General features: G+C 41.8%; 2 protein-coding genes across 5 annotated transcripts in view; both read right to left on the minus strand.

Annotated features, from left to right (window-relative positions):
- The window catches only part of map3k13 (mitogen-activated protein kinase kinase kinase 13), a 32,768-nt gene extending 11,819 nt beyond the window's left edge, over positions 1 to 20,949 (minus strand). The window contains exons 1-2 of one of the 4 annotated variants that reach the window (XM_023428617.2): positions 20,863 to 20,949; positions 9,646 to 9,724 (exon numbers count right to left, since the gene is read on the minus strand). The gene's annotated coding sequence lies outside the window, so the exon portion shown is untranslated. Of the gene's footprint in view, positions 1 to 4,244; positions 4,483 to 7,474; positions 7,621 to 9,645; positions 9,725 to 20,862 lie in introns of those variants that run through there. The other 3 variants (XM_087179935.1, XM_023428618.2, XM_087179934.1) reach the window with 3 other exon arrangements.
- Positions 20,950 to 22,292: 1,343 nt separating this feature from the next.
- The window catches only part of trpm2 (transient receptor potential cation channel, subfamily M, member 2), a 17,375-nt gene continuing 14,922 nt past the window's right edge, over positions 22,293 to 24,745 (minus strand). Inside the window, exons 26-30 of the mRNA XM_023428601.2 lie at positions 24,592 to 24,678; positions 24,415 to 24,493; positions 23,739 to 23,840; positions 23,010 to 23,126; positions 22,293 to 22,833 (exon numbers count right to left, since the gene is read on the minus strand). Coding sequence (XP_023284369.2) covers positions 22,717 to 22,833; positions 23,010 to 23,126; positions 23,739 to 23,840; positions 24,415 to 24,493; positions 24,592 to 24,678 — 502 coding nt within the window. The 3' untranslated portion in view covers positions 22,293 to 22,716. The remainder of the gene's footprint in view (positions 22,834 to 23,009; positions 23,127 to 23,738; positions 23,841 to 24,414; positions 24,494 to 24,591; positions 24,679 to 24,745) is intronic.

Below are 24,745 nucleotides of genomic sequence, written 5' to 3' on the forward strand. Positions count from 1 at the left end.
GAAAATCTAACAGCTTAAAAGATAAACCTGTGTGACAAAACACTCAACTCATGGTCCTACCTACCAGCTTTTTCTTAGCTTCAATCACTTCTCACCATCTACATCAGTGAACGGAACAGGATCAGGTGTCATCATGTGACCTCAGTGCGTAAGTGTAGTCATGTGATAACAGGGGGTCCAACTACACATGCTGTTGAAGACCATACAATGCGGCTGACAGCTCACAAAAATCTAGTAAATGGACCTTGAGCTGAGATCATGAATTTGCATTGCCATGCATACCGATCCAAAGGTCGGATAGCACTGTCAGTAATGTAGTGACAAGTCTCACTTCGCGTGTAATAACAGTTAAAAATCATCATCACTTTGTAGTGTATGAACAGCAGCTACAAAGAAACATGTGGAAGCTAACAACTGAATAACACAACGCAAAAATGTATCAATGTTTAAAGGTATAAGGTTGGTTTTATTCTGTATCTTCCTTTCAAATCTAACTAAAAGACCAAACAACGCGTTTGTCACAGATGTATTTGTATTCACTGTAGATTTTACCCAACATTATTCAAACAGGAGTAAATGGTGCATGTTCTGGACTATTTTAATACACATTTGGTGCTATAGTGAGTATTTACAGCAGCAGGATGGTGAATGTGGGAATAAGTCAAAATAAACTACAGAGGCCCTGCTTCTCATATTAAAAAACATGTTGATCTCCATTTGTTTTGCTACTCACATGGTTGCATTATCCTTCGGTGCCCCAGAGAATACGTTTTTTGTTCGTCTTTTTTAAGCGAAAATGCCAAACAATTCTGGATTCTCAAATATTAATATTTGACTGTCAGATGTATTGATAATGAAAATAATGGATAAACGCTTCCTTACCCAAGTCTTTCTGTGTGTTAATTACTTGGCACAGAAAAAGATGGAAGCTACTTAATAAAAAACTTTACAGCAAATAAGCATGATGTAAACAAACAGTTAAGGCCTTTAAGGCCTCAGGGTCACAGGGTCCCTCATCAAGACTGGGGCCACAAGATGGAGGACGGAAGACCTGTTATAGTTGATACACCAGTGGTACAAAGATCTGACAAATTTGTCATTAATCAATTTATTATAATAGACCCAAAAAATATGGAGTAAATCTGGCTTTGGGGCCCCTTGGGATCTGGGTGTCCTGGGCATTCCTGGATAATCTTGCCTTGGCAACTGATCGCTTCTCCATTTGTACCTTATGATGCAAAACCCTGCACTTCACAATGGAGAATGCCAACCAAAAACACTCTTCTTCATATCAAAGATGTAATTAAGAAAACTGCTGAAATGTGCAACCCCTATCTTGTCAATCTATCAAACTCTAATAATAGTTTACAGGTGCGTATGTGTAGTATTTTGCATGATTATAAATTTTTCATCAGATCTTTCTGACAGCATAAGTTTGTTTGTAGAAGAATAAAACAATGAAGCAAATGATCAGAGGCCTCAGTGTAGCACACTGTGTTTTCAGACAAACAGATGGCCATTTATCCACAGTCTGATGGTGCTCCTTTACCAATGGCAAAAAGCAGCACAAAGTGCTGCGTAAATGACACTAGAGTTTTTTTTCCCGATTTAAACCGATGAGGACACGGCCTCAGAATTCCAATCAAGTTTGAAGGGGCAGTAGAAAATAAAGAGTGCTGGACACAGTGAGAGGGAGATAGTGAGAGGCTGTAGAGTGTGTACAGTTGGGAACAGGAGATCAAAGTCCAGGAGGGTGGAGACAAAGAGGCGGAGCAGTGAGTTGGCTCTGTGTTACGTGGAAGTTTCCTGACAAGGCTAGGACAGTTATGAAGTCCAATCGAAACGCACTTCATTTACATTGCCCACTGCGGGCAGCGCCGGCTCTTCCACTTGGTCCAGGTCACAGTACCATCAAGCCCTGATCCCTCTGATGCAGATAACTTTGCTGTTTAAATTCCACAAAGCTGTGACACACCTGGATTTCAGACCCCAACATGTGTTTTTAACCATGCATTTGTTCATTCCACATTTTGTTTTATTTTGATACTTATAAAACAGTGAAGTACAGAAAAGATAGGGTAAAAGAGAGGTAGATTAAAGGTTTCTGGCAGGACTCGAACTAGAGCCCTCGTCTGCTGGCCCACACGAATGCTGCCTTCATGTTTGTGTGAATGTGTGTACTGTATCTGTGTGTATCTACTGGGGGTAACCTGAGCGCTGTGAGAGTGTGGTGGCTGCCAGGAGCTCATCTATAATGCAGGCCTGTCTCTAAGCAGGTTGCTGAGAGTGCAGGGGAAGGAGAGAATGCTCTCTCAGGTATCCAATAAATCCGTCCCTTCCACAGCAGAGACAATCGAGCTGCACGAGCAGAGGCCCGGACTGTAATTCCACCCCATGGACGATTCTCAGGGCTGGGCTTCTGACGTGGGTCGCAGTGGGTGGATGTGGTCGGCTGGATGGAAACACGCACATTAAGACACAAGCCTGCACGCACTGTAACTTCTATAAACTAACGAAAACGGCATAATTATCTTGTCTGAATAATGACCGCAGAGCACAACATGACAGAAAAGAAAGTGCCTTTCTACCTTTTATACTGTTCCCCCATTTGTCCTCTCTCTCTGCCCAGTCTCTTCCATCTTTCAGGTGGAATCTGGACTGAGTGTATGCATCTACATCTGACACCAAGAATAGGAAACAGACCTCTCGCCCTCCCCCGTTAATCTCTAATGGAAGATCTCTATGAGCATAGAATCCCATGAATAATGTCTGCACCTAATCAAGAAGGACCCAAGGTTTCATTTACACAGTCATTTATTTACAGGACTTTCCGAAAGTGACCATGACTGGGCAAAAGGGCACGTTGACTGTCCATCTGATGGTAAAAAACACTGTGGGACATGTTTTCTTAAAGTAGAATCTCTTCAGAGGAGGACACAATGCAGATATTTAGCAGAATGGATAAAATGAAGAAAGAGGGAGGGAGAGAGAGCTAGAGAGGGAGAGAGAGAAATTATCAGGGGCTGATCCTTTAATCCCTCTACAGGGCTCTAGAGACAAGCTTGTACAAACACAGACCCTATTCAGCCTTCCCCCCTCCATATATCCTCTACACACTTCCTTTCATTTCTTGCCTCTCTAAAGGCGATCTAATGTCAATGGCCAGTAGCACAATGTATTATAGAAAGTACATTTCTAGTATATGAACACAATTACATGTTTCAGGGCAGGATTGGCAGAGGAAGACCACACTGGAATTGTTACTGTACCAGTCTGCATATATGTGTGTGTGTGTGTGTGTGTGTGTGTGTGTACATGGCAGCTGGTGGTGCAGGGGGATCAGGTTCAGAGAACACATGTGTTCACACGCGCACGCGCACGCACACGCACACACACACACACACACACATACATACACATACATGCCTGGGGCGTGTCTGGCAGGATCCAATAATCCCACTACTCCCAGCAATCCACTGGGGAAGGCAGTTTTTTTTTGGCACTCAAATGCCAGTATGGTTGTTTAGCTTGTGTTTCAATATACCGTAGGCAGCTGGACCTTCCACGACATATTAATGTAGCAAGAGACTGACCTTTAACATCTACAGACATGCACGTTGAATTCACACTCACAAACACAGCATCACCAGTGGCATCTGTGCCTCCATCACTCTGCTCCTCATTAAGGGAAGCCCCGCTGGGCCTCATAGGGGGAACCTCCCTCCAGGTGACAGCTGCGCCACCAACAAAGAACCAATTTAGCCCCTATCCCACCTCATCATTCACACGTTACCATGTCAACACAGCATCCATCCTGACCTTCTGCTACCAGTCACACTCGCTCTCATACAACACTCTGGTTTTTGAGAAGCCAAAAGCCTGGAGGTCACCGTTGTAACCACTAAGGCTTTCACACAGGGAAAGAAGAATAGCATTGTGTTTTAAGTAACAGCAACACAGTGGTCTTCACTATTTATTTATTTATTTTTTACAACAAAGTACATGTTATAGCTCTTTACCTACATATGAGATGGGCACAAATCTCTGTTTCATGAGCGACCAGATGCTCAACACCGGTCCGGCACTTTCATATCCTCAGACAGCTAAAGGCATGCAGAGACACATGACTGCAGCACAGTGAGTGTAGGTCAAACCTTTTCACAATTACTGTCTAAATCCAGTATACTAGTCTACTACATCGTTTTTATCTTGCAGAGCTCATGGCTGGGTGAGAGGATAAATACCTGTTCCAGACAGTTTCCATCCCTCCTGACCTCTTTTCTCAAAACAAACGGAGCAAAGAGTGAACGATGAGAGCGGCACTCATCTCCACTGAGCACCCCAAAGAAGCAATAAAGGAAGTTTAGAGTATAAAATCCAAATAGCCTGGATGAACACAAGAGCCTCTTATCATCAGTAGCTCAGGAGTCTCTATGGTCTGAACTAAACATGTGACTGTCTGTTATTCTGGGTCACAGCTGAACAGTTGCACTCTGATATCTGTACTTGTTTCCCTAGTCAATGCAGACTATGGACTTTCATGGCTGGTGTTCACTGTGTGCATAAAGAGTTATGAAACAGAAATCTGGAAACACGCTGCTCATATATTTCTTTCTTAACATTGAAGCAGACAAAATTATGATGTATTTAGCAATGTGAACATCAGATACAGAGACCTCGGAAATATGACTCCAGCTGAGCCACCCAGTCCTGATTTGATTGTCGGGATGTGGGCCGATGTCTAAATCAGCTTTCCCTTGCAACCATGGCCGCGAGTCCTGCCAGAGGGGATTGGACAGGCTGCCGTAGGTGGGTGAAAGTAATAATCTGCTGGTACGGGCACAGCGGTGAAAGGGAAAATAAACAAATTCTAGCACAGCGTTCAGGCATCTGCCATCACATGGCTGACATTTTGTTATAATCCTTCTTCCTTCATATTCTGACTCCCTTTGGTGACTCACCTGGGCTGACTTAAATACCTGGTGGTGGCTGGAGGGGAAAGCAGGCCACAGAACAATAATCTCCTGCCCTCCTAACTGCCTGCTCGGGGTTTGACCGGTGTTGCTGGGCAAATAGGTACAAGGTCAAAGCTGCTGCTGAAGCCAAGGGGAAAGTGCCAGGTGGGATCATGTGGAATATGAAAGGTTTGTTGTGAAGGTTGGATTTCACAGGGGGGGGGGGCATTCAGCGAGATGAATGAAACTACCACAGAGAGCTGACTGATGGGAGGATGAAAGAGTATGTAAAAAAAAAAAAAAAAGTCAAGCCTTGGTTTCTTCTTCTTCTTCTTATAAAGTCCAAAACAGCAATGTCTGGGTGTATGGTTTCCTAAATTGTTAGTGAATTAATCAAACCAAAATTCATACACATTCAAATTCATATTCAGGGTTAACATGGCTGACAATCATTAGCACTCCGACCACACACGCATAACTTGTGCCTCAAATAGCCTCAGCCGGTGCCAGCCAGAATTGGAGAAAATAAATAACTGAAGAAAAGAGTGTGCGCCATCGACACGTCACACACTCTCCCTCCAGCTTCAGTCTCCCAGCCTCTCAGTGAGGCTGCAGCCAGCACTGCAACCAGGACACACAGCCTCCTAAAATCTGCAACTATCAGGCAACCTCTCCTCTGAAAAGCCCAAAAAGCTTTAATATTGGCCTTTTCAGTCAAGCAGACTCTTTGTTCCTGGTGATGCTTAACGATAAAGCTTTACAGAGCACTATTTATGAATACTAACCAGATCCATCCGGATAGATGATGAATGCAAACAGACAGAAAGGGACGGTGGGGCCAAGGAGACAGTGGAGGGAAAGAATGGCTCAGAGTAAAGTAGAGGAATAAAAGCAGATAAGGGAGACAGAAACGGGGATATGGAGGAAAATTTGTAGCAGAGAAAAATGAATGAGAGACAGAAAAAAAAAGGAGAAAGAAGCTGCTATTCTGCTGCTGCTGTGGCTGCTTGCGGCACGATACTGTACCAACCACGCTCCAATGGGAAAGACTCCCAGAGCGACAACAAAGGACACAAGAGGAGCCGGCTCCATGTGAACTGGGCCTGTCTGCCCTGCACGGCCAGGAGACAGCAGTACACACACACACACACACACACACACACACACACACACACACACACACACACACACACACACTCAACACTGCACACAAGAGCAGCTGCTGCCACAACAATCCCCCTTGTGCTCTTTTAATAGGGACGGCCTGCTTGGTCTGCCAACAACAAGGACTGAGGAGAGAGACAGACACACAAGAAGTGACACAACAGACAAACACACATATTGCAGGAGACTGGCTGTGACTGACACCATTTTAATGGCTGCAATATGAAATCTACAGAGCAAAGAACATGTGCATTAGCATGTGAGAGGAAGTGGGTGTTGTACTACACACTATTTCTTCAGCCTGAAGACAGACTCTTGCACAGCAGAAAGCCAGGAAATCAATACACATTAGTGCTTCTATTAGCTCCTGGGTTCATACTATCCCTGCTCGCTCTTAGAATAACCGCAACATGCATCTCATGTACATCTAAATATCAAATATTGTACCCCAAGCAGCTGAAGTTAGACACTCTAGAGGAAACCCAAATGGCAAACTCTTCTTGGACATGAATATGCAGCCATTATTTTAAACAGTCTGTGGAAAAAGGATGGATGGATGGATGGATGGATGGATGGAGCTCTCTCCGCCTCCCCCCTCCTCCTCTCCTCTAAAGCCCGGCTGCCGGCTACTCATCCTGTGCAGTTACATAAACATGCTTAGTAGCAGAGGACAGAGGTGGGCACATACAGAGCTTTGCTGCTGCCAAGCCGAGTAAATAGAGAGATGGATGAGGACGTAAAGTGGGGGAGAAAAGTCAAAGATGGTGAGGCAAGCAGAGGGAATATGGAAAATGAGAGAGGCAGAGTTAAGGAAGAGAAAATGAGAGACTGTGAATGGAACGTGATTTGTGTATGTGCACATACAGAGCTGCCTGTGGCTGTGCGCAGTACATGTGTGCCCCAGAAAGTCTGTCATCTCTGACCACCAGCTTTGTAACGTGTTTAGGTTGTGCGTGTTTCATTTTTTTTTGTTAAATGAAGAAGTGGAGTGTCCGTTCTGCTGGACTATAGCTTTTCCTACATCTCAACCTGTCCTTCAGGGGGCACAGAGAAGTGCTGCATCAAAAGGCAGCAGCAGCATCACCGCTGAGCCAAAAATAGCTCCTGCACGCACAGACGCACGACTGCACAACACACTCCTGCAGCACTGCTACTGAGCAAACACTGACACCTGATCCACATGCAAACAGCACATACATAAAGACACATACACCTTGCAGACATATACACATATGTAATAAAAGAAAACACCTGAGAGAAACCGTACACACAGACAGGAGAAGGAGAAATACCGCCACATCACACCACTTCCACTCAAATATACGGCAAAGACACAGCATCAGCAGATTACTCACAGCAGACAGAGCTCAGATTCATGGTCCTCTCTCAGCTCTGAGGCAGGGATGGAAAAAAAAAAAAAGCCGGGGGAGAAAGACTGAACTGATGTTCAGAATCCAAGAAAAAAACAGCACCAGGGAGAGAAGGAGACAGATGCTGGAGACTGACAGACATTCCTCTAACTCCCGCAGCACCTGTGATGTGAGTGGGTGGGCGCCAGCGTCACTGGGTCGCTGAAAACCTGCTCACGTCACACTTTTCATGAATGGAGCTGTCTGACGCAGAGAGGACACGGCTCAAAGAGCAGAGGAGGGGAGGGAAGGGGGTGGGGGGGTGGAGCTTTCTGCACAGACTCAGAGAGGAGGAGCAAAGAGAGATGAAGAGGAAGGAGGGGTGCGGAGGGGGGGTATTTCAAAGCAAAACCAGCTGGGAACAGCAGGTTAGGCTGCGGTGGCGTCTCTGTAAGTAGGACAGACTGTTTCTGCAGAAGAGAAAATCCCTTTGTTCCAAATCAGTGATCAGTTCACTCCATGCCAATTGTATCAGCATCCCACATATAACTGCACACTGTACCCTGTATCCTTGCAGGGGCTATTCATTCGTCACAAATGTGCATGTTGACTTTAATATTATTATAATACACCATCAGCCTCGGCTTTCTTTACAACACTGTACCAAACATATAAAGAACATCTTGTTTTATAGTCTTGTGTAACAGCAACACTAAATGCATCCTTAGTAGCCCGATGAATATATGATGGTAAAGAATCACAGTTACCACAATAAGGCACTGTTACTGTTTATAAGTTGTAACTAATGGCTTTATTAATGCTTAATAAATTATTTACGCATATAGATAACCTATATTATCATCCTCCTCTGAGATGATGTTTGTGACAACCAAAAAATGGTTCTTATTAATTAATGACTTATCTATCTATTAACCAAATTAAATTAAGTCATTATTTGCAACACATAAATCCTTTACATATGGTGGTCCCAAAATGAATAGCTTTATGCAAGGTCAGATCTTGCTGATTAAATTAGTGACTGTTGTTTTCACTCTGCTCCCAAAATGATGCATGCTGTCTAGAAAAACACTGTAGCTTGTTTTGCATCAATTCAAAAACCCCAACTCCTCCTCTGTTTTTCTTTCTCTAAATTATTTAAAATCTTGAGATAGCTGAGGTCTTAGCCAGCTCCTCATACACACACAGTACATGGCCACACTACACACACATACAGGCACACACGCAGTTCAGACCTGCTCCTGTAGTTAAATACAATATGGACATGTCAGTGTAGTCATCAAATTATTATGATTAACCTACATTTTCACCACAGGGTGTAAATCCTTTGCACAGCAGTTCTTTCTCCTGGCAAGTTAATAAGTTTTGTTCTACAGACTGACAGACTCCAGTGTTTCTGCTGAGCATGAATGCCACATTTGAGCATATGTGTTCTCCATTTTTATACGTGACTTTGTCAACTAATATCAGCTCAATTTGGCCAATTTGCCAATTCCCAGACTTGAGAGGAATAAAAAAAATCAAGCTTCAGGGCTGAAGAGCCGTTACAATCAGAGAAAAATCGAAAGGTCAGAGCAAGACTATCAGAGGGACAGTTCTTTCTACTCCCCAAAAGGTCATTTAAATGTGCTTTACAAGTATCTATAGAAGTATATACATACTAGAATACAAGTATTTTAGTTTAAAACATTCAAAAATGACTAAAATTATCAACAGAAAAGTGAAGAAATAACAGTTTTCATCTATGCATTTTGTTGCAGATATCTACTGAAGTTAGGATGCTAACCAGCTAGCCCGAGCCTGTCCTGTCTTGTAATACAACTTTGTACCTCAAGAGGTAACAGTGAGTTACTGTATCGTCCAGTCTACACTCATTTCAACATTAGATATCCAACATTACCGCTGCCCAGACAGCAAGAAACCGCATTCGGTGGCAGAGAAAAGAAGTGATAGAAGAAGAAGCAAAACATCAACATCGACTTTGCTTTCCACTACTGGAGACAGCTCTAGGCAAGTAAAGTAATGAAGCTTGATGCTGTACTTGCAACGTTTCTGCAAGACTGTTAAGTTAACGGTTGTCAATGCTAACACTGGCTATGTAGCGATAGCAAATACTTTTGTGCGTTTTGTTTTTTGTGTGTTTGTGTGCATGTACTGACCTGTCAGGTGGTTTCTGAGCATCTCAGAGGTCTGCTGAGTCTGATGTGGGCTCAGGTTTGGCTTTGTTTTGCTTTTCACCTGCATACACACACACACACACACACACACACACACACACACACACACACACACACACACAGAGAGCAGGGAAAGGAGTTCATATGAGTGAGAACATTGTACAGATTGAAGACGAATGAAGATGATGCATTGTAACCATAATAAACGACTGCGAGCTCTGGCAAAGATATTTCCATTATATTGACATTAAGAAACTCACTGAACGATAAAAAGACAATCAAGGGACCTGTTAGGAAATGGGGTGCATCACAGACAGAGGGAGGTCAGGGTGATGTATCTGTCAGTCTGTAGTGTGCAGTATATGTGTGTGTGTGTGTGTGTGTGTTTGTGTGTGTGTGTGTGGTAATGGCAGAGATTGAGACGGACTGCGACCAGAGGGGGTATCAAAAGAAACTGATTGGGAGGGAGGGCCTGCGGGTGAGTGGAAAGGCTTGGGGAACAGATGCTCCACCCAGTCCTCTCGTTTCAGGCCCAAACCTCTGGGGAAGATGATTGGTGGGGGGCAGGAGAGTGGTAGGAATGTAATGATGCATGGAGAGTGAGGGGGTTGGGATATTGGAGGAGCTTTGTCCAATCTCCATTCAGAAGCCGCACCCCGGCGAGGGACACTGCAAGAGGAGCAGGTCTGGTATCCCGGGGCGCGGCTGAGATGGAGGTGTCCAAACACTGCCTATAAATGGCGTGAAATGACAGTCAAATGAGTCACGGTGCAGATGGCCTGGGACGCTGGCTCTAATGGGACTGACAGTAAGGAATGGTGAGTGCGCTGGCTGATTGTTGGATCTGTTAAAACTACACTTTTGTGATGCAAAGTCCCAAATTAACACAGTGTCAAGCATTCTCCTGGCCCTGAAGAGAACAAGAGTGGGTGTAAACCAAAGCTGTTATTCGTGCCATGTTCCTGATGACACACTCCTGTAAACAAACACACTGCAAACACAGAAACACAGAGAGGGAATTCCCAAAAATAGAACTCTGGTTAAATATTGATAAAAAGAGAGAGAGACATCAGATATCCATAGGAGCAGGGGAACTCAAATTTCTGACTTGTTTGCTTAGCAAGAACATCAAGCTCTGCTCTATGGCCCAAATTCCAGAGGTCAGCAGATCACAAGTCTGTGTGCTCATGTGAAGACAAGCAAAGCCACATTGTATTATGAAAACAGACCAGCAACACCAACAAAAACTCTTAGATAGAAAAGAGAAACTACAGCAAACTCAGTAGTGGTGGTACATATTATGAAGAGGCTTTTAAACAGTCAGTTTTCAGCTTAATAAGATGTCGCCAGCAATTCATATAATGAATTCATATAATTAAATGCATTAATATTATAAGCTTATATCAAACAGATTTTCAAGTAGAAAAAAAAAACACTTATGATCTTGTGAGCTAGATCAAACATGACATTTTCATTTAAAATATGATGTCATTTCTTTCCATTGTATTACGTCCATCCTCCAATTTTGATGAGTATTTAATTCATTTAACTTAAGTTAAAAATTAAACATTAACAGTTAAAAGTTTCAAAACTTTGGAGAGTGACAAGCAGAGCAGCTGAAATCTGAGCATATTAGTTTCTACTTTGATCACAGTTTCCTCAGGTAGAAACTACCTTGCAGTACAGCCTGTGTGCTGATAATTGATGTTCATACTGGAGTCTCTGCTTGATATTAAAACAGGGGAAAAAAGGACCATTTTCTTTGCTTCCCAGCATGAATAACAAAATAAAAACAAAGCTCATTACCAAAATCACCAATCAGTTATTTTATGATCATGAGAAAACAAATCACTAACACTCGGAGCCTCTCAAGCCCTCCCAAAACACCTCTGCTGAGACGACCATCTGTCTTATTTACTTTTTTCTGGAATTACACAGACAGGCCACCTGCCCGATTGCCTGAGGTGATGCTGTGCTGTATCTCGATTTCCTCAAACTGTGTGAATTTGCAGAGTCAATGCTACAGAGATGTTGAAAGTCATGACCAGTCAGCAGCCACTCGCAGTAAGAAATAATACGTCTTCCTCAAGATTTATGTGTAACAAAGTGCATCAGTCATCCAGCGTAGGAAGAAGATTTTTCTGTCTCATAAATCAGAATCATTAGGCGAGGTTGTGTGGTAGCTTTGATAGTCCACATGTCAGGGGAGGACAACAATTGCTTCCAAATGCACCAAAACTGATGTCCATGCAAGGACTAATAATCGTTTACATACTCATTTAATCAGACGATTATTTCTTTGTATTTCAAAGATTAATGATTAGTCTACGAAACAGTCCAATCAAAGAAGCTAAAACCTGTGTGTTTGGTGCTCTGCTTGAATAATGATCATCAATTAATCCTTTCAGTTATTTTTCAAGCAAAAATGCCAAACATTCTGTGTTTCCAGCTTTTCACTTGAGAGGCTTTGCAGCTTTTCTTTGTCATGTATCATCATCAATTGAATTGTTTTTGTTTTTTGGACATTTGGTCGGACAAAAAAAAAGACAAACTGACGACATCCCTTAGAGCTCTGGGAAATTGGGATGTGATTTATTAGCTATTGTTTGGTATTTCATAGACTAAATGATAAATCAATTAATCAAAAGAAATAATGTGCTGATAATATGACCGTGAAAATGATCATTAGTTGGTGCCCTAGATTCAACAGTAATCCACACAGTATCCTTGAAGTCAGTGTCATGTCCGTGAGTATTCATATAATATTTCTACTTACGGAGATTTAAGTTGATCCAAAGGTTTCAAAACCTGCACTACTTTTCAATGAAAGAGCTTCAAAGTTTTTAATTCAAACAATTATTTTTTACATTTACCTTTTCCAAGACCCTCAATGGATTGGAAGTACATTAGCTATTAACATTATTAACATATATTATAATAAACTCTTTCTCTTCCCTTCCTTCTTAGTTTTCAGAGGGTTCAGATGACTTATGTAGTCAAATAAATTCCAGAACGCTTCTTTAAATGTTTCACAACCAAAATATATAACAAGAGTCTGACCTCAGTACCTCAATTAGTTTTACTCCAGCAGTGGTCAAATCCTCCTGTTCTGTCTCCATCACCATCACGCAGACCACATATACAGCCAGTCAGTGCTCCACGTGCCCTGGCCTCACCTCCAAGCGCACCAGAGCCGTAAACCACACTGGCTCGGCTCCGTTATACACACTCATTACTATTTCACCAGCAGCGGAACAGCAGCACTGACAGCTCCTGTGTCCCTCGCATTAATAAGAGAAAAAGCACCATCGCACACATAAGCTTACAGTGGTTTACCTTTCCAATCTGCCATCGCATGCAGCAGCCACGCAGAGACACGCCGGCCCACACACTCAGCTAAGATTACTGACAAATAAATAAGACTTCCATGGAGGCCCGCTCAGTCCTCCAGTGTGTTGACGTGTTCAGGTATGTTGCTATCACACAACATCCTATGAAATGACAATGCAGTAACCAAAGAAGCAATCAAATCTTGCAACGTCAACCTCTTACCATACAAGTCATTCAAGATGTCATGTAAATATCATGTAAGTAAATCATTTTCTGTCAAACTCCGTGTCAAACATAAAAAAGAAAATTTGCTGAAACTTTTTCCGATACAATTTTTTCCTTCCGGATACCTAAATTTGTGTATCGGCCGATACCGCGGTCGATACCACTGTGTTAAAAGAATTATTAGCAGCTGAATACCACTAACCCTGTATGGACTTGAAATGATTGCTGTCATTGTTGTATGGCAAGGCTCAGGTTAAACCCTTTGTAAAACATGAAGAAATATATGAATGCCATGGAATCTTTCTTTTATTATCTAATTTGACTGTCAATCACAAAAGAAATAAATCTAGGAATAAATAAAAATTCCTACACTAGGTGTCCTAACGCTAATGCCACCCTCCAAATTAAAGCCTGTACACTTTGCCTTTTTACTGATGGGACTTTGCAGTGTACATCTTAGATTGTATACTTGTTAAACAGTTGATTTCTTTTTGTAAACTTGATGTTAGCAGTTAGTGCTATTAATTTATCTCTTTTTGAGTTGCCTACAAGATGTGTCCTTTACTTGCAAAACCTTACTTACAATTTTATTTTTATTTCACAAAAATACTTGTAATTAGGTGGCGTGAAAGTTTGTTGTTGGCTGGGTTTCAACACTCAGCACATGCATTTTTGGTACCAACTGCAATCGTATAAATGACACAGCTGAGTGTCAGCTGGCCTGCATTTAGATAAAACGGAGTAATTGGAAGGAGGAAGTCAGATGAGTCGGGGAAACACATAAAGTAATGAGAAAAGACTGGTCCTGAGTATGTTTACTTCATGCACAAGGACAAACCTCTTTGGCTAAGATGGATGACAGAAACAGGCTGGCCCCGGCTGATTGGTTGGTTTTACAAAGGCAGGCATGGATGAGTGAGTCCGGCACACAACAACCACTGATTCTGAGAGACAGATAATGCTTGTGAGATTACCATGCTGAGCCCACCAACAACCCACAGCCTGACCAATCCGCGCTGAGAGGAAATTACATAACAATGACTGTTCAACACTCCTGGAGGATTCTGCCCACACCACAACAACAGTCCATCTATCCTGATTCCCTCTTTATCTGAGTTCAGAGTCGACGGCAGGAGCAAACAGATGATCAGCAGCAGACAGAGAGCCAGGCGGTGCTGTCCTCCCTCCTAACTGTATGCACCTGGTAATCCCGAGCGTGATTTATGGGATTGCGTGCAGAGCTATAATGCAGAACACAGCAGCCAGTCTTAGATAACATAAAACGTTATGAAGGCTCCTCCAACCTTCTTGCTTCTAATTATTTCACTAAAGAGAATTACAGAAGCGAGAGGAAATGAACACATGCTGGGATGTCATGTTCACATACACTTCACCTCCTCCTTCTACATACTAAAGAAGGATATAACAAAGAGTGTGGGGCTGCAGTGGGTGGCAGGCAGTGGTGGTCTGCCTAGGATTACAGCTGTGTAGCTGGGGGTGTATGGTGCTGATGCTGCCTGCTGCTCGCTGGGGTGAGAGGTCAGACGAATTGGTGAGGTCACAGCTGTACAAAGACAAGATGAGACGGCAGGGCAGAGTGCACACTGTACGTAAAATAAACAGCTGCATGATCCTCTGAGAAATTAAGAGTATGACATAGTCATAATAATCATTGTTTAGCACACATATCACTTCTTCTGAGCAGTTTTTAGTCATAGTAGATTATCACTCTGTCTTTGTCCAGTGGTTGGGAATATGAAATGAATAATTCCTTATTTCTACTGCTGGATACAGCTACAAATTTAAACCAAATGTCTCACAGAATCCACACCTGCCATCATCAGTCATATGGTCTAAAAACAACATATTACCACATCACACAAAAACTTTGAAAAAGAAACAAAATGGCAGAAAAATGTTCTTTCTCACAAAGATGGTCTGTGGTAGAGCTAGCCCGATTAAACGGCTGGGCCAATATTGCCTTTTTCGTCGATTTATTGGGATCAGCTATATCAGTATTTTGCAATCTGTATACTGCAATTGAATTTAAAAAAATCTGTATAAGTCAGGCTACCCGCTCTATATAGTTTACCTCTTATTTATGCGCACTGCTGCTCCAGTTTAACATTTGCTTTGGTCACGTGGTTCATGCTGCACACTCATATGTTGTGACCGACTTAAGGAAATTATCCATATTGCAACAAGCTTTATTAATGGATACACAAAAATATATACCATTATACCACGATCTACGATTCACTGTGCATCACTGTCAATCATTTAATATAGATGCTCACATCGGAGGTGGGAGATAATGCGAACACACTCAAGCAACCGTAGCCACACAGACACACAAACTCAGTCTGTATGACTTGTGCATGTGCTCTGGTTCTTGCTCTTCCACTCGTGTGTGTTAATATGCTCCCCATGAGGCGCTGCAGGCTGTGGTAATTATAGAAGCTCGGCTAGCAGACACTTTGCACGAGAGAAGTACATTAAAAGACATGTACAATTGCATACAATGCATGCATACACACACACAAACCAAACCACGCACACTACCAAAACATATTATATAGATATTTGTATTCAAAATAAGCATCCACTTAAACTGCATTTTGATCAAACTGTCTCGTATAAAGGGATTCGTGGTGTGCGGCCGCATTTAAAACCTAAATAGTGCAGATAAATTTATCATTTGTCTAAATATGAGTGTGGATTTAAAATAACCAGCAGATGCAGACTGCTCTGCCAATCCACCCACTGTTGCTTCAGGAAGCAAAGCCTCAGGAAGTAAAGCATAATATTAGCAGCAAAGCCCAGGCACACTTAGGGTTCAACAATGCTGGCTTAATCTAACCCCCTCACAGTCACAACTGTAATACCCCTTCCCAAATATAAAGAGATGTGGGGCTTAACCCACTTCTCAACAGAATCCCAATCCTCAAACTGGCTGACCATCAGAGCGTCTGCGAGTGTCCAGTAAACCCTTTGGCACACGACAACTCTATCTGCAGGAGAGCCAAAAGAACACAGGAGCCCGGAAGATGGAAGACGCTCACTTTCTTAATCAAGCTGAGTTGTCATTATTGGCATTTAGTGGTCTGATATAGACGTGAGGCGTGCCAGGAGGGCTCTCGGTGTGACAAGCTGGCCCTGCATGCTGCGCACAGTAAGCTAAGGATGAGATGGAGGCAGGGCCTGTGGAGCTCAGACAGTGTCATTACAAAAATGTCAGTCAGAAGGAAGGAAAGGAGGAGAAGGCCCCAGGGAGGAAAGGGAAGGAGAGGAAGGGGGAGGGAGAGAGAGAGGACACAGACAGAGAGGGAGAGGGGAAGAGAGGGACGGGGGCAACACTTTCATGTTCACATCGCTCATTTACCACAACGTTTGTTGTTTGGCTTTTTCCACTCAACCGTCGTTCAGTGACTGCGCTGTACACAGCGTAAACATTCAGCACACACACCTCCATGATGTCTATTTCTAGACATTAGCTGTTAGGCATTTATTAATGTCAACTATGCACACCCAAAAACACAAATATATTTGAGTTTTTTTCCCACTGAAGCTGAGAGATTAATTCATCTTCTTTTGGAGGATTTTATACTTTTGTTAGATAACATCAGTAGAGATGTGACAGTGAATGAGGGGAGATATAGGAGTTAGTTATTTAACCAGTAGACCATCAGGGAAACCCAAGATTCGACTCTTTGACCCAGACACTTTGATACACACATTGAACAAAATCAAATGTGGCATTAAATGAATAAAATGTACAATGTCAATACAAAGTTTCTAAAAAATAAGAAGAATTGTATTTTGTTTTCATGTACAAATGCATCGATTAACTGAGTTTACACAACTAAAGAAATACAAAACTATGAGTCAAAGGCCCTGCGCACGCGCGCACACACACACACACACACACACACACACACGCACAAGCACACGCACACGCACACACAGGAGTGTACAGTTATTCTGGCTGATTAGTGTTGTCTCAATAATAAATAAATAAATGGAGTAACTGGTGTAGACGAGAGATCACTCACTCAAACATCTAACCTTTCAAATCAGACAACAGTGTTCTTTGGTTTTTCATATTACAGCTGATGGCTGTGGTGGATCTTCATCAGAAGCAGCATACCAAACATGATGCATACAAATTTTACATGTTTCATTTTATGAAACACAGCAACAAGCTTATTCAATAAGTCAGATAGGACATGACACTGACTAAAGCCACAGCTCTATAAATGTGACCTTAAACAAACAAGCCGAGTCTCCAGGGCTGGGATTAGAGAGATCAGACCAGCTGCAAGGCTACACTGCTGCTGCTACTGCTGCTTCTGCTGCTGCTACACATGTCAATTACATAAATACAGCTTCCTGCCTCTACGCCAGCATCAGGACCATCACCCCTTCCTGTGCTTGTGCTGACGCTCTGCTCGACGCGTGACTCAATAGCTCACATGTGCAGGGACTCTTCGACACCTGGACAAACATCATTTTGCGACTTGCTGTGCAACAGTATCACCAGAGTGACCCACTTTTTTTTAAGAAGATGGGATTTGTGGGTTGAAATACTTAAAGGATAATACTTCTGTTACTCTATAGTTTTCTTTTTGTCAATAAATCCTAAAGGCCAAAAAGGCCAGAACCAACAATGTGTCCATCTTTCAATGCTTTCTGAAATCCAGACAATGTCTGTGGCACTCAACCCCACACCCATTCATTTCTGCTGAAGACATAAATCATTCTGTCAAAACTGTATTATTTTCTTTAAACTGACATGGGAAAATGAGATTGTTTTGTCTACTACTGTTTCCAGGCTCAAATATGATCTTTCAGTCTCAACAATAACAGATTTCTTATTTTTACAAAAAGTTGGGGACTATTTTCATCTGTGGAAGAATACACATTTGGTGCTCTAGTGAATGTTTACAGCACCAGGATTGTGTATTTGGGACTGAGCTAAAATAAACAGTGTCCATATTTGTGGTAATGGAGGAACATGTCACTGAGTGCAACAGTGTGGCTCAATGGTGTAGTAACAGTAGAGCTCCATAGAGGGATATGCTATATTATATACTGCTACAGTTATAAACAGTGAACAGTCAATAACCCAAAGATAAGCTCAATAAATAACTGAATAAAATGTAAAATAATATAATTGATTATCAAAATTAATTTTCTGTCCATCGACCAATCGATTAATTGTTTCAGCTCCTCTTACAATATTGCCAATCTTATTGTTTAAGCAGCAGTCATATTATATTAGTTGCTGAAGGAATGCGGTAGGGCAGGAAATTCCAGTACTTCAACTCTCTCTGTAATGTATCTGGAAATGAAACGGATGTTGTCGTTTCTGCCTAAATGAAGAGTCATGGCTTCACTAATGCATCTCGTTGAAAAGAAAAACAATCTGCTCATACTTTGCTGGCAGCAGTGCTTGGGTTCGATGCCAATGCACTCCGTGTGTTAAAAGGTGGTGCATAGAAATTATGTTGAAGAGCCGCGAGAAGCTAAAATGGCCCACATGTGTAGGTGCTCACGTTTGCTGTAGACCTGGTGTTAGGTGTCTTTGTGCCATAGTTAAGAACACCTGAGAGGTGTAGCCTTCAACTCAATGTCAGTAGGGGACTGCATTTGGCTGATTGGTGCTGAGTGTGACCTGTAAGTGCACCACACACAAGCAGGAGTTTACAAGAGAGTCAAAGCCATTAGTGACACATGTGGACACTTAACTGGAAATGTCCCACTCAGCATAATGAGGGTGGAACACAATGCTGCTGCCGTGACAGCACACAGCATCCACCAATCACACATGTAACGCTCTCCAACACTGGCTGACTGTCAAAGTATGTGGGACAGGAATGAAAAGCAGCCCAACCATAAAACTGTTGTGACATCAAGTCTTCATGAAAGACAGATGAATGATCGTCTCTGATTTGTGTCAGATGGCCACTGCTGCACTGCTCACAGAGAGCGTGCAGGGTGAAATGTTACCAGTCCCACATCTGACACAGGACACTGAGGCCGATCACCGCTGCACATCACCTCTAAACCTGAACACACAATGATACAACGTAAGTTTTTTTTATTGTTAGGCACACCTAGCTAAAACAAATCCAGTTTAATTCAGCAGTCCTGCAATAACTTCTGTGTTCATGACCGTGTTATTGTTAAATTTTTGTCGAAACTGTTTTAAAGCAGTGCTGATTCAGGTTTACGGTGATTCTGGAGGCTGCAGTTTGTGACAGAAGTGTGGATTATACCGTTTTTCTACCTGATTTCAACTCGACTCTAATCAGTTTTGGTATCAGATACTTCTTTTTCCACTGCATGGTACCCCGTCAATGGTGTGCCATTACTATAGCAACAATGCACAAAGCTATCGTGACATCATCTTTAACACGACAGGATACTGAAGGTATGCGAAACAGAGGAACACCTGCACTTCCTCAACTGACCACAGCATGGTTTCATGGGTTGTACATACTACACGTATAGTACAATAACTAACAGAAGTGTAGCTGGCTACAGTGAATGTTTGGTATTTTTGCTTTAACAATGACTAAAACAATTATTCATCATAAGTTGTCTGTCCACTGACTTATCATTGCAGCTCTAGATTTCATAAAGCCACACTTGAGATGTATTTGAGACTGCGAGACAATGATTTTCTCCCACTTTTAGTGTGTAAATATGTTGAATTGTGTTGCATTATACTGAGAGGAGTGTTAAGCATTCATTTTACCCTTACTGTGATAAATGGGGTGGAGAAAACATTCGGGACACCGTCTAGTGGAATCTAATACAACAAAACTACAAACCACAGCCTAAATCATTACCACAATGTTGAATCAACCCCTCTCTCCAATAAGACTGAAAATGATCACCTTCATTAACATAGGATTTATTGCAGGACTATTTTATTAGGGTGCATTAGTTTAACAAACTGAGTGTATACAACACACAACGTCCTCTATTAAAAGAAGTAACCTACTGAACACACCACAGAATATTAAATCAGAGCCAGTCTGCTCCAGCGAGGATCTCTCTTTTTTTTTTTTAACAGCCACGTAGTCAAAAATACTAAACAAAAAGTACATACTGAGTATCTAACGCAAAAACAAACATTTCTTCACCACCCACTATAATTTAGCCTCCCCTCCTGCAACAGCAGAGCAGTCTATAATTTTCTCCTGCTTCTGGTTAAACAGACAAGACAACAGTCTTTTCTCTGGATCTTAACAGTCCAGTGTACAACAAGATTGTCCACTTGGTTACATAATAACACACAACCTTTTAATACTTGAATGCGCGAGGCCCACTTGGTACCTGCTGACTGAGACTAGTGGTGCAGGCTCGTTGAGATAACACTGGGTGGTAACAGGTGTAGATTAGCTGCACTGAATTCATTCATAAACAGCGTAAACAGTTGGTATAACAGTGTAACATCGTCGTGCTAATGCCCACGGAGCGCGGCTCACTGACAGCTGCCTCAGTCAGCACATTTAGCTTCATATCCCACCACCAAAAACACATCGCTTCTCGCCAAACTGTGGAATTGTGAAGGTCTTAATTTAATCCCACACGCTACGTCTTTCGACAAATGTCGCATACAGTGGAAAGTTTTACCGTTCAGCTCAGTTCAGTCCGTCAGAGATGTCCGGCTGCTCCCTCTCCCTCTCTCGGTACATCTATTTGTATATCTGTCCAGTATAATGGTTTAGTCTTGTGAGCGTTACACGTCACTTCCGGACACTCTGGTCCGTTCACCTGTAAACACCAGCGTCCTCAGAGCTCGTCTATGGAGAAGATGAATTCAAAAGCTCCTGAAAAAGCGCATGTATTATACACCTATAACAATCCACAGCACTACACAAATGAAGAAGGTATTTACAGCACAAAAAAAATAAAATGAAGTATGAATGGGTGGTGTGACAGCTCCAGGGAGAACTCAACTAACAACCAGACAAATAAAAAATCAACATATGCGATAAGTCAGTTCTTTATTTGACAGCTGTGTGGCGCTGTTTGTGGTATCGTGGAATAAGAGCAGAGTGGGAGCTCTTACTTTATCTCCTCTCTGAAGCTGTGGTTAAAAATAGCCCCAGTATCATTTCAATGGCGCTGCACTGCCGGGATTTACCGGACAAATAATAATAATAACGACAGAGACGTCAGAGGAACATAGGTATTTTATTATTAAATAAGAGTGCGCACAGAGTACACTGAGTTTAATCTTTTTTTAAAAAAAATTGAACGTCTTCATTCAAACGAATATTGGGACTTTGCAGTCAGTTCACCGATTATACATGAATATCACCGTTTTTCTGATAGATGAGTGATCGATTTATCTGAAGGAGCAAAAACAGGGTGTGAAACCGATACTGCACTATGTGGCCACTTCTGCCTGAACCAATGAGCGCTCTTAGAGGCTGCTCCGAAACTGAAGGCGACCTGGCTGCATGCTTGGCAGGTGGAGAGGACCCCTGTCGAAAATTAGAGCAAATAGCAGATATCTATGAATGAGTTCACTGCACTGAGAGAAATCCCAGAAGTGTCCAGGTTGTGTTTAACCTCTCTTCAGAACAAGGTGAGAGGACAGTGGCAATACTCAACTCAATTTGTAGTAAGCAGCATTTTAATAATTGTAAAGGCACAGAGTGCTTGATTTTGGAAAGTTTATGATTATGACATAAACTGCAACATACATCAATACCTTGACATGGAGGGAAAAAAGTGAAAGTCCTGCATTCACAGTTTTATTCAAGTAAAAGTGTAAATGTATTAGCAGCAAAATATATCAAAAATAAAAGTACTCACTATGGTGTATGGTTCAGATTGGATTATTATCAATGATACATCTGCTTGTAAGTAGCATTTTAATATTGCAGATGCTCCAGATGTAACTACTTTATATTGTGTTGGGCATTTTCATCTGTAACAATGCATCATTTTATATAAGATAATGGTTTGCATTTGTAAGTTTTGTGATCAATAAACATAGTGAGTACATAATGGCACATTCCACTAAGTATATTGATAATGATGTTGTGTTGTGTACTGTCAGATAAATATAGTGTAGTAAAAAGTACAATATTCCCTCTGAAATATAGAAGTAGATGTGGAGGTTGCAAAAAGGGGGGAAACACAAGTACAACTACTTGAAAATTGTACTGTAGTACAATTTGAAGTATTCATTCTCATTGTACACATGTGAATTCTTAGACGTGTATTAAGTGAACAACACAGTGTGTCAGTTTACTGGCAAATGTTGTTTGTGCAAAATGTTGCAAAATCGTCCAGTTCAGTGTACTGTACATTATGGCTTTACAGCATCTTGTCTTCAGTCATTTTGTCAAGTCAAGTGCTTTCAGTGCAACAGAATTGATATATGTCAGCTTTAAAGAAAAAAAGGCCACATTTAACAGGCAGAAATAAACCTGTGTATGAAGAGACACATTTGCAGCTACAGCAGAGTGTAAATCAGAACTTCCTGTTGTGCAGCTCAGCAACCTGCCGCAGAGAGTCTCTTTGGTTTGAGCCAAGTCTTGTTTTGCTGCTCACCTCCTGCCACTGAAGAGAGTCGTGGCTGCTCACCATCTAAGAAGAAGCAGGGGTAAGTGATTATATATTTATTATAGGGAGAATTGTGACCTGAATTTTGTCCATTAACATCACCGAAAAGCAGAGGAACCAAATCAGTCATGGTCTTTGTGTACTTGTAAAATAATGGATGCTCTACATATTTTAAAACCATAAAACAATAATGTTCTCACCATATTATTGACATCTACCATCACCTGGTCTGTTCTGCTCAGGTGAATATTAAGCACAGTGGTTTGCACCCAGGCATTATCTGTGTTCCTGCAGTCATCCACATAACCCTCAAACACCTGAAACACAGCAACAAGTCCATCAATGTCAGCATCGACAAGCATTTTTACAATTATTATTCATCTTATTCATCTCATTCGTTGACACTAATCAGTAAAACAATTTCTGATCCCATATACACTGTTGCTCATAAAGTTGGAATAAAATATTTTTTGCCTCTTTCCATGATGATTGTGACCATGTGATTTATTCTTGACAGATAAAGTGTTTATCTTCTCAAAACTTTAGTAGTCAATCTCTTCCAAAGTGATTACTGATGCATTTAAATAGGAATAAACAGAGGATTGTGTCTGAAAACAAAATTATTCCAGCTTTATGGGCAACAGTGTAGATATTTAGAACCACAAGGCCTCTCGTCATCAGATAAAGGGCTCCTAGTTGTGCCCTGCTTGTCTTGTTGTCGAGCTTTTGCTGTCATAGTTCCTAGATTATGGAACAGTTGTCCTCTTGGGGTCAGATCAGCAAACTGATTAATCTTTACTGTAAATCTCATCTCAAGACCTAATTAATGTCAAAAGGTATTTAATTAATGTTTCCTTGACCAGATTTGTTCTTATTCCTTAAGAATTCTGGCTAGTTTTTGATTTGACCAAAGTGTTGAAAAGACCCACCTTTGTTCCCTCTGATACTTTTGCATTTATCTTTTCATACAGCGTCTTTCCCATGGTTCTCTTAAGCGTCACTGGCAGCTGATCAGCAGATTGGACCGGTCCCTGAGGGTTGAATTTTGAATCTTTTTATTGAACTTTTCCAACATATGTATTTGCTCGTTACGACACAACACAAATCACAACAATCAATGTCACAGCTCAGCAAAATACACCAAGCCCAATGTGCAATAAGACGTGCCTACACACAGACGAACAAAACAATGCAACAGAAAAGAAAAGAAAAAAAACCCGGCCAAACATGTGAAATCACACTGGGGTTTGTCAGGTTTTTTCTTGCTGAGAGGTAGTGGTGTGCAAAGCAAACCAAATTACACGAGACCTGCTCTGTCTCAGCCCATACTGGTCAATTATTGTGTTAAAATTGTGATACCCAATAAACCACCATGTGAATAAAAGGTTTGGCAACGCCAATCCCCTGTCTGCCTTCTGTCTCTCCACATATGATTTCTTAATCCTTGAGATGGATTTGTCCCAGATAAAAGATGAGATGCTATTCCCCAGATTCTGTGATAAAACGGGTACTGTTTGAAAGAAAATCATAAACTGTGACAATCTTGAGTTTACTCTAGCAGCTAGAGAAATAAGGAATGATGACCATCGATTTAGCTGGACTCACCCCTGGTAAAGCCAAGGTTCCTTGGCTCTCGTCCCAAACTGCCAGGTACTCCAAAACAGATCTCTCGCTGTCACGCCAGCTAAAAATCAATTTTCAAAATCTCAGATCATGCCATGTGACACAGTGGTAGTGAAACAACCTCTTTCAAATGCACTACAAGGACATAAGGTGACCTACCGTGTAACAACAAGGTCTATATTCAGATTTGGACCCAGTTGGTTGAGTGCACCTTGTCCCCTTAGGCCAGTCCGCCCTCCTGGGTTTCTGATGACAGGGAAGACAGATATCAGACATCAAGACATGCTTGGCAGGTTTCTGTAAGTACCATTTG

The sequence above is a fragment of the Seriola lalandi genome, unplaced genomic scaffold (assembly GCF_002814215.2).
Source record: "Seriola lalandi dorsalis isolate HSWRI2012SDOR001 ecotype SW California unplaced genomic scaffold, Sedor1 jcf7180002054881, whole genome shotgun sequence".
Lineage (NCBI taxonomy): Eukaryota > Metazoa > Chordata > Actinopteri > Carangiformes > Carangidae > Seriola > Seriola lalandi.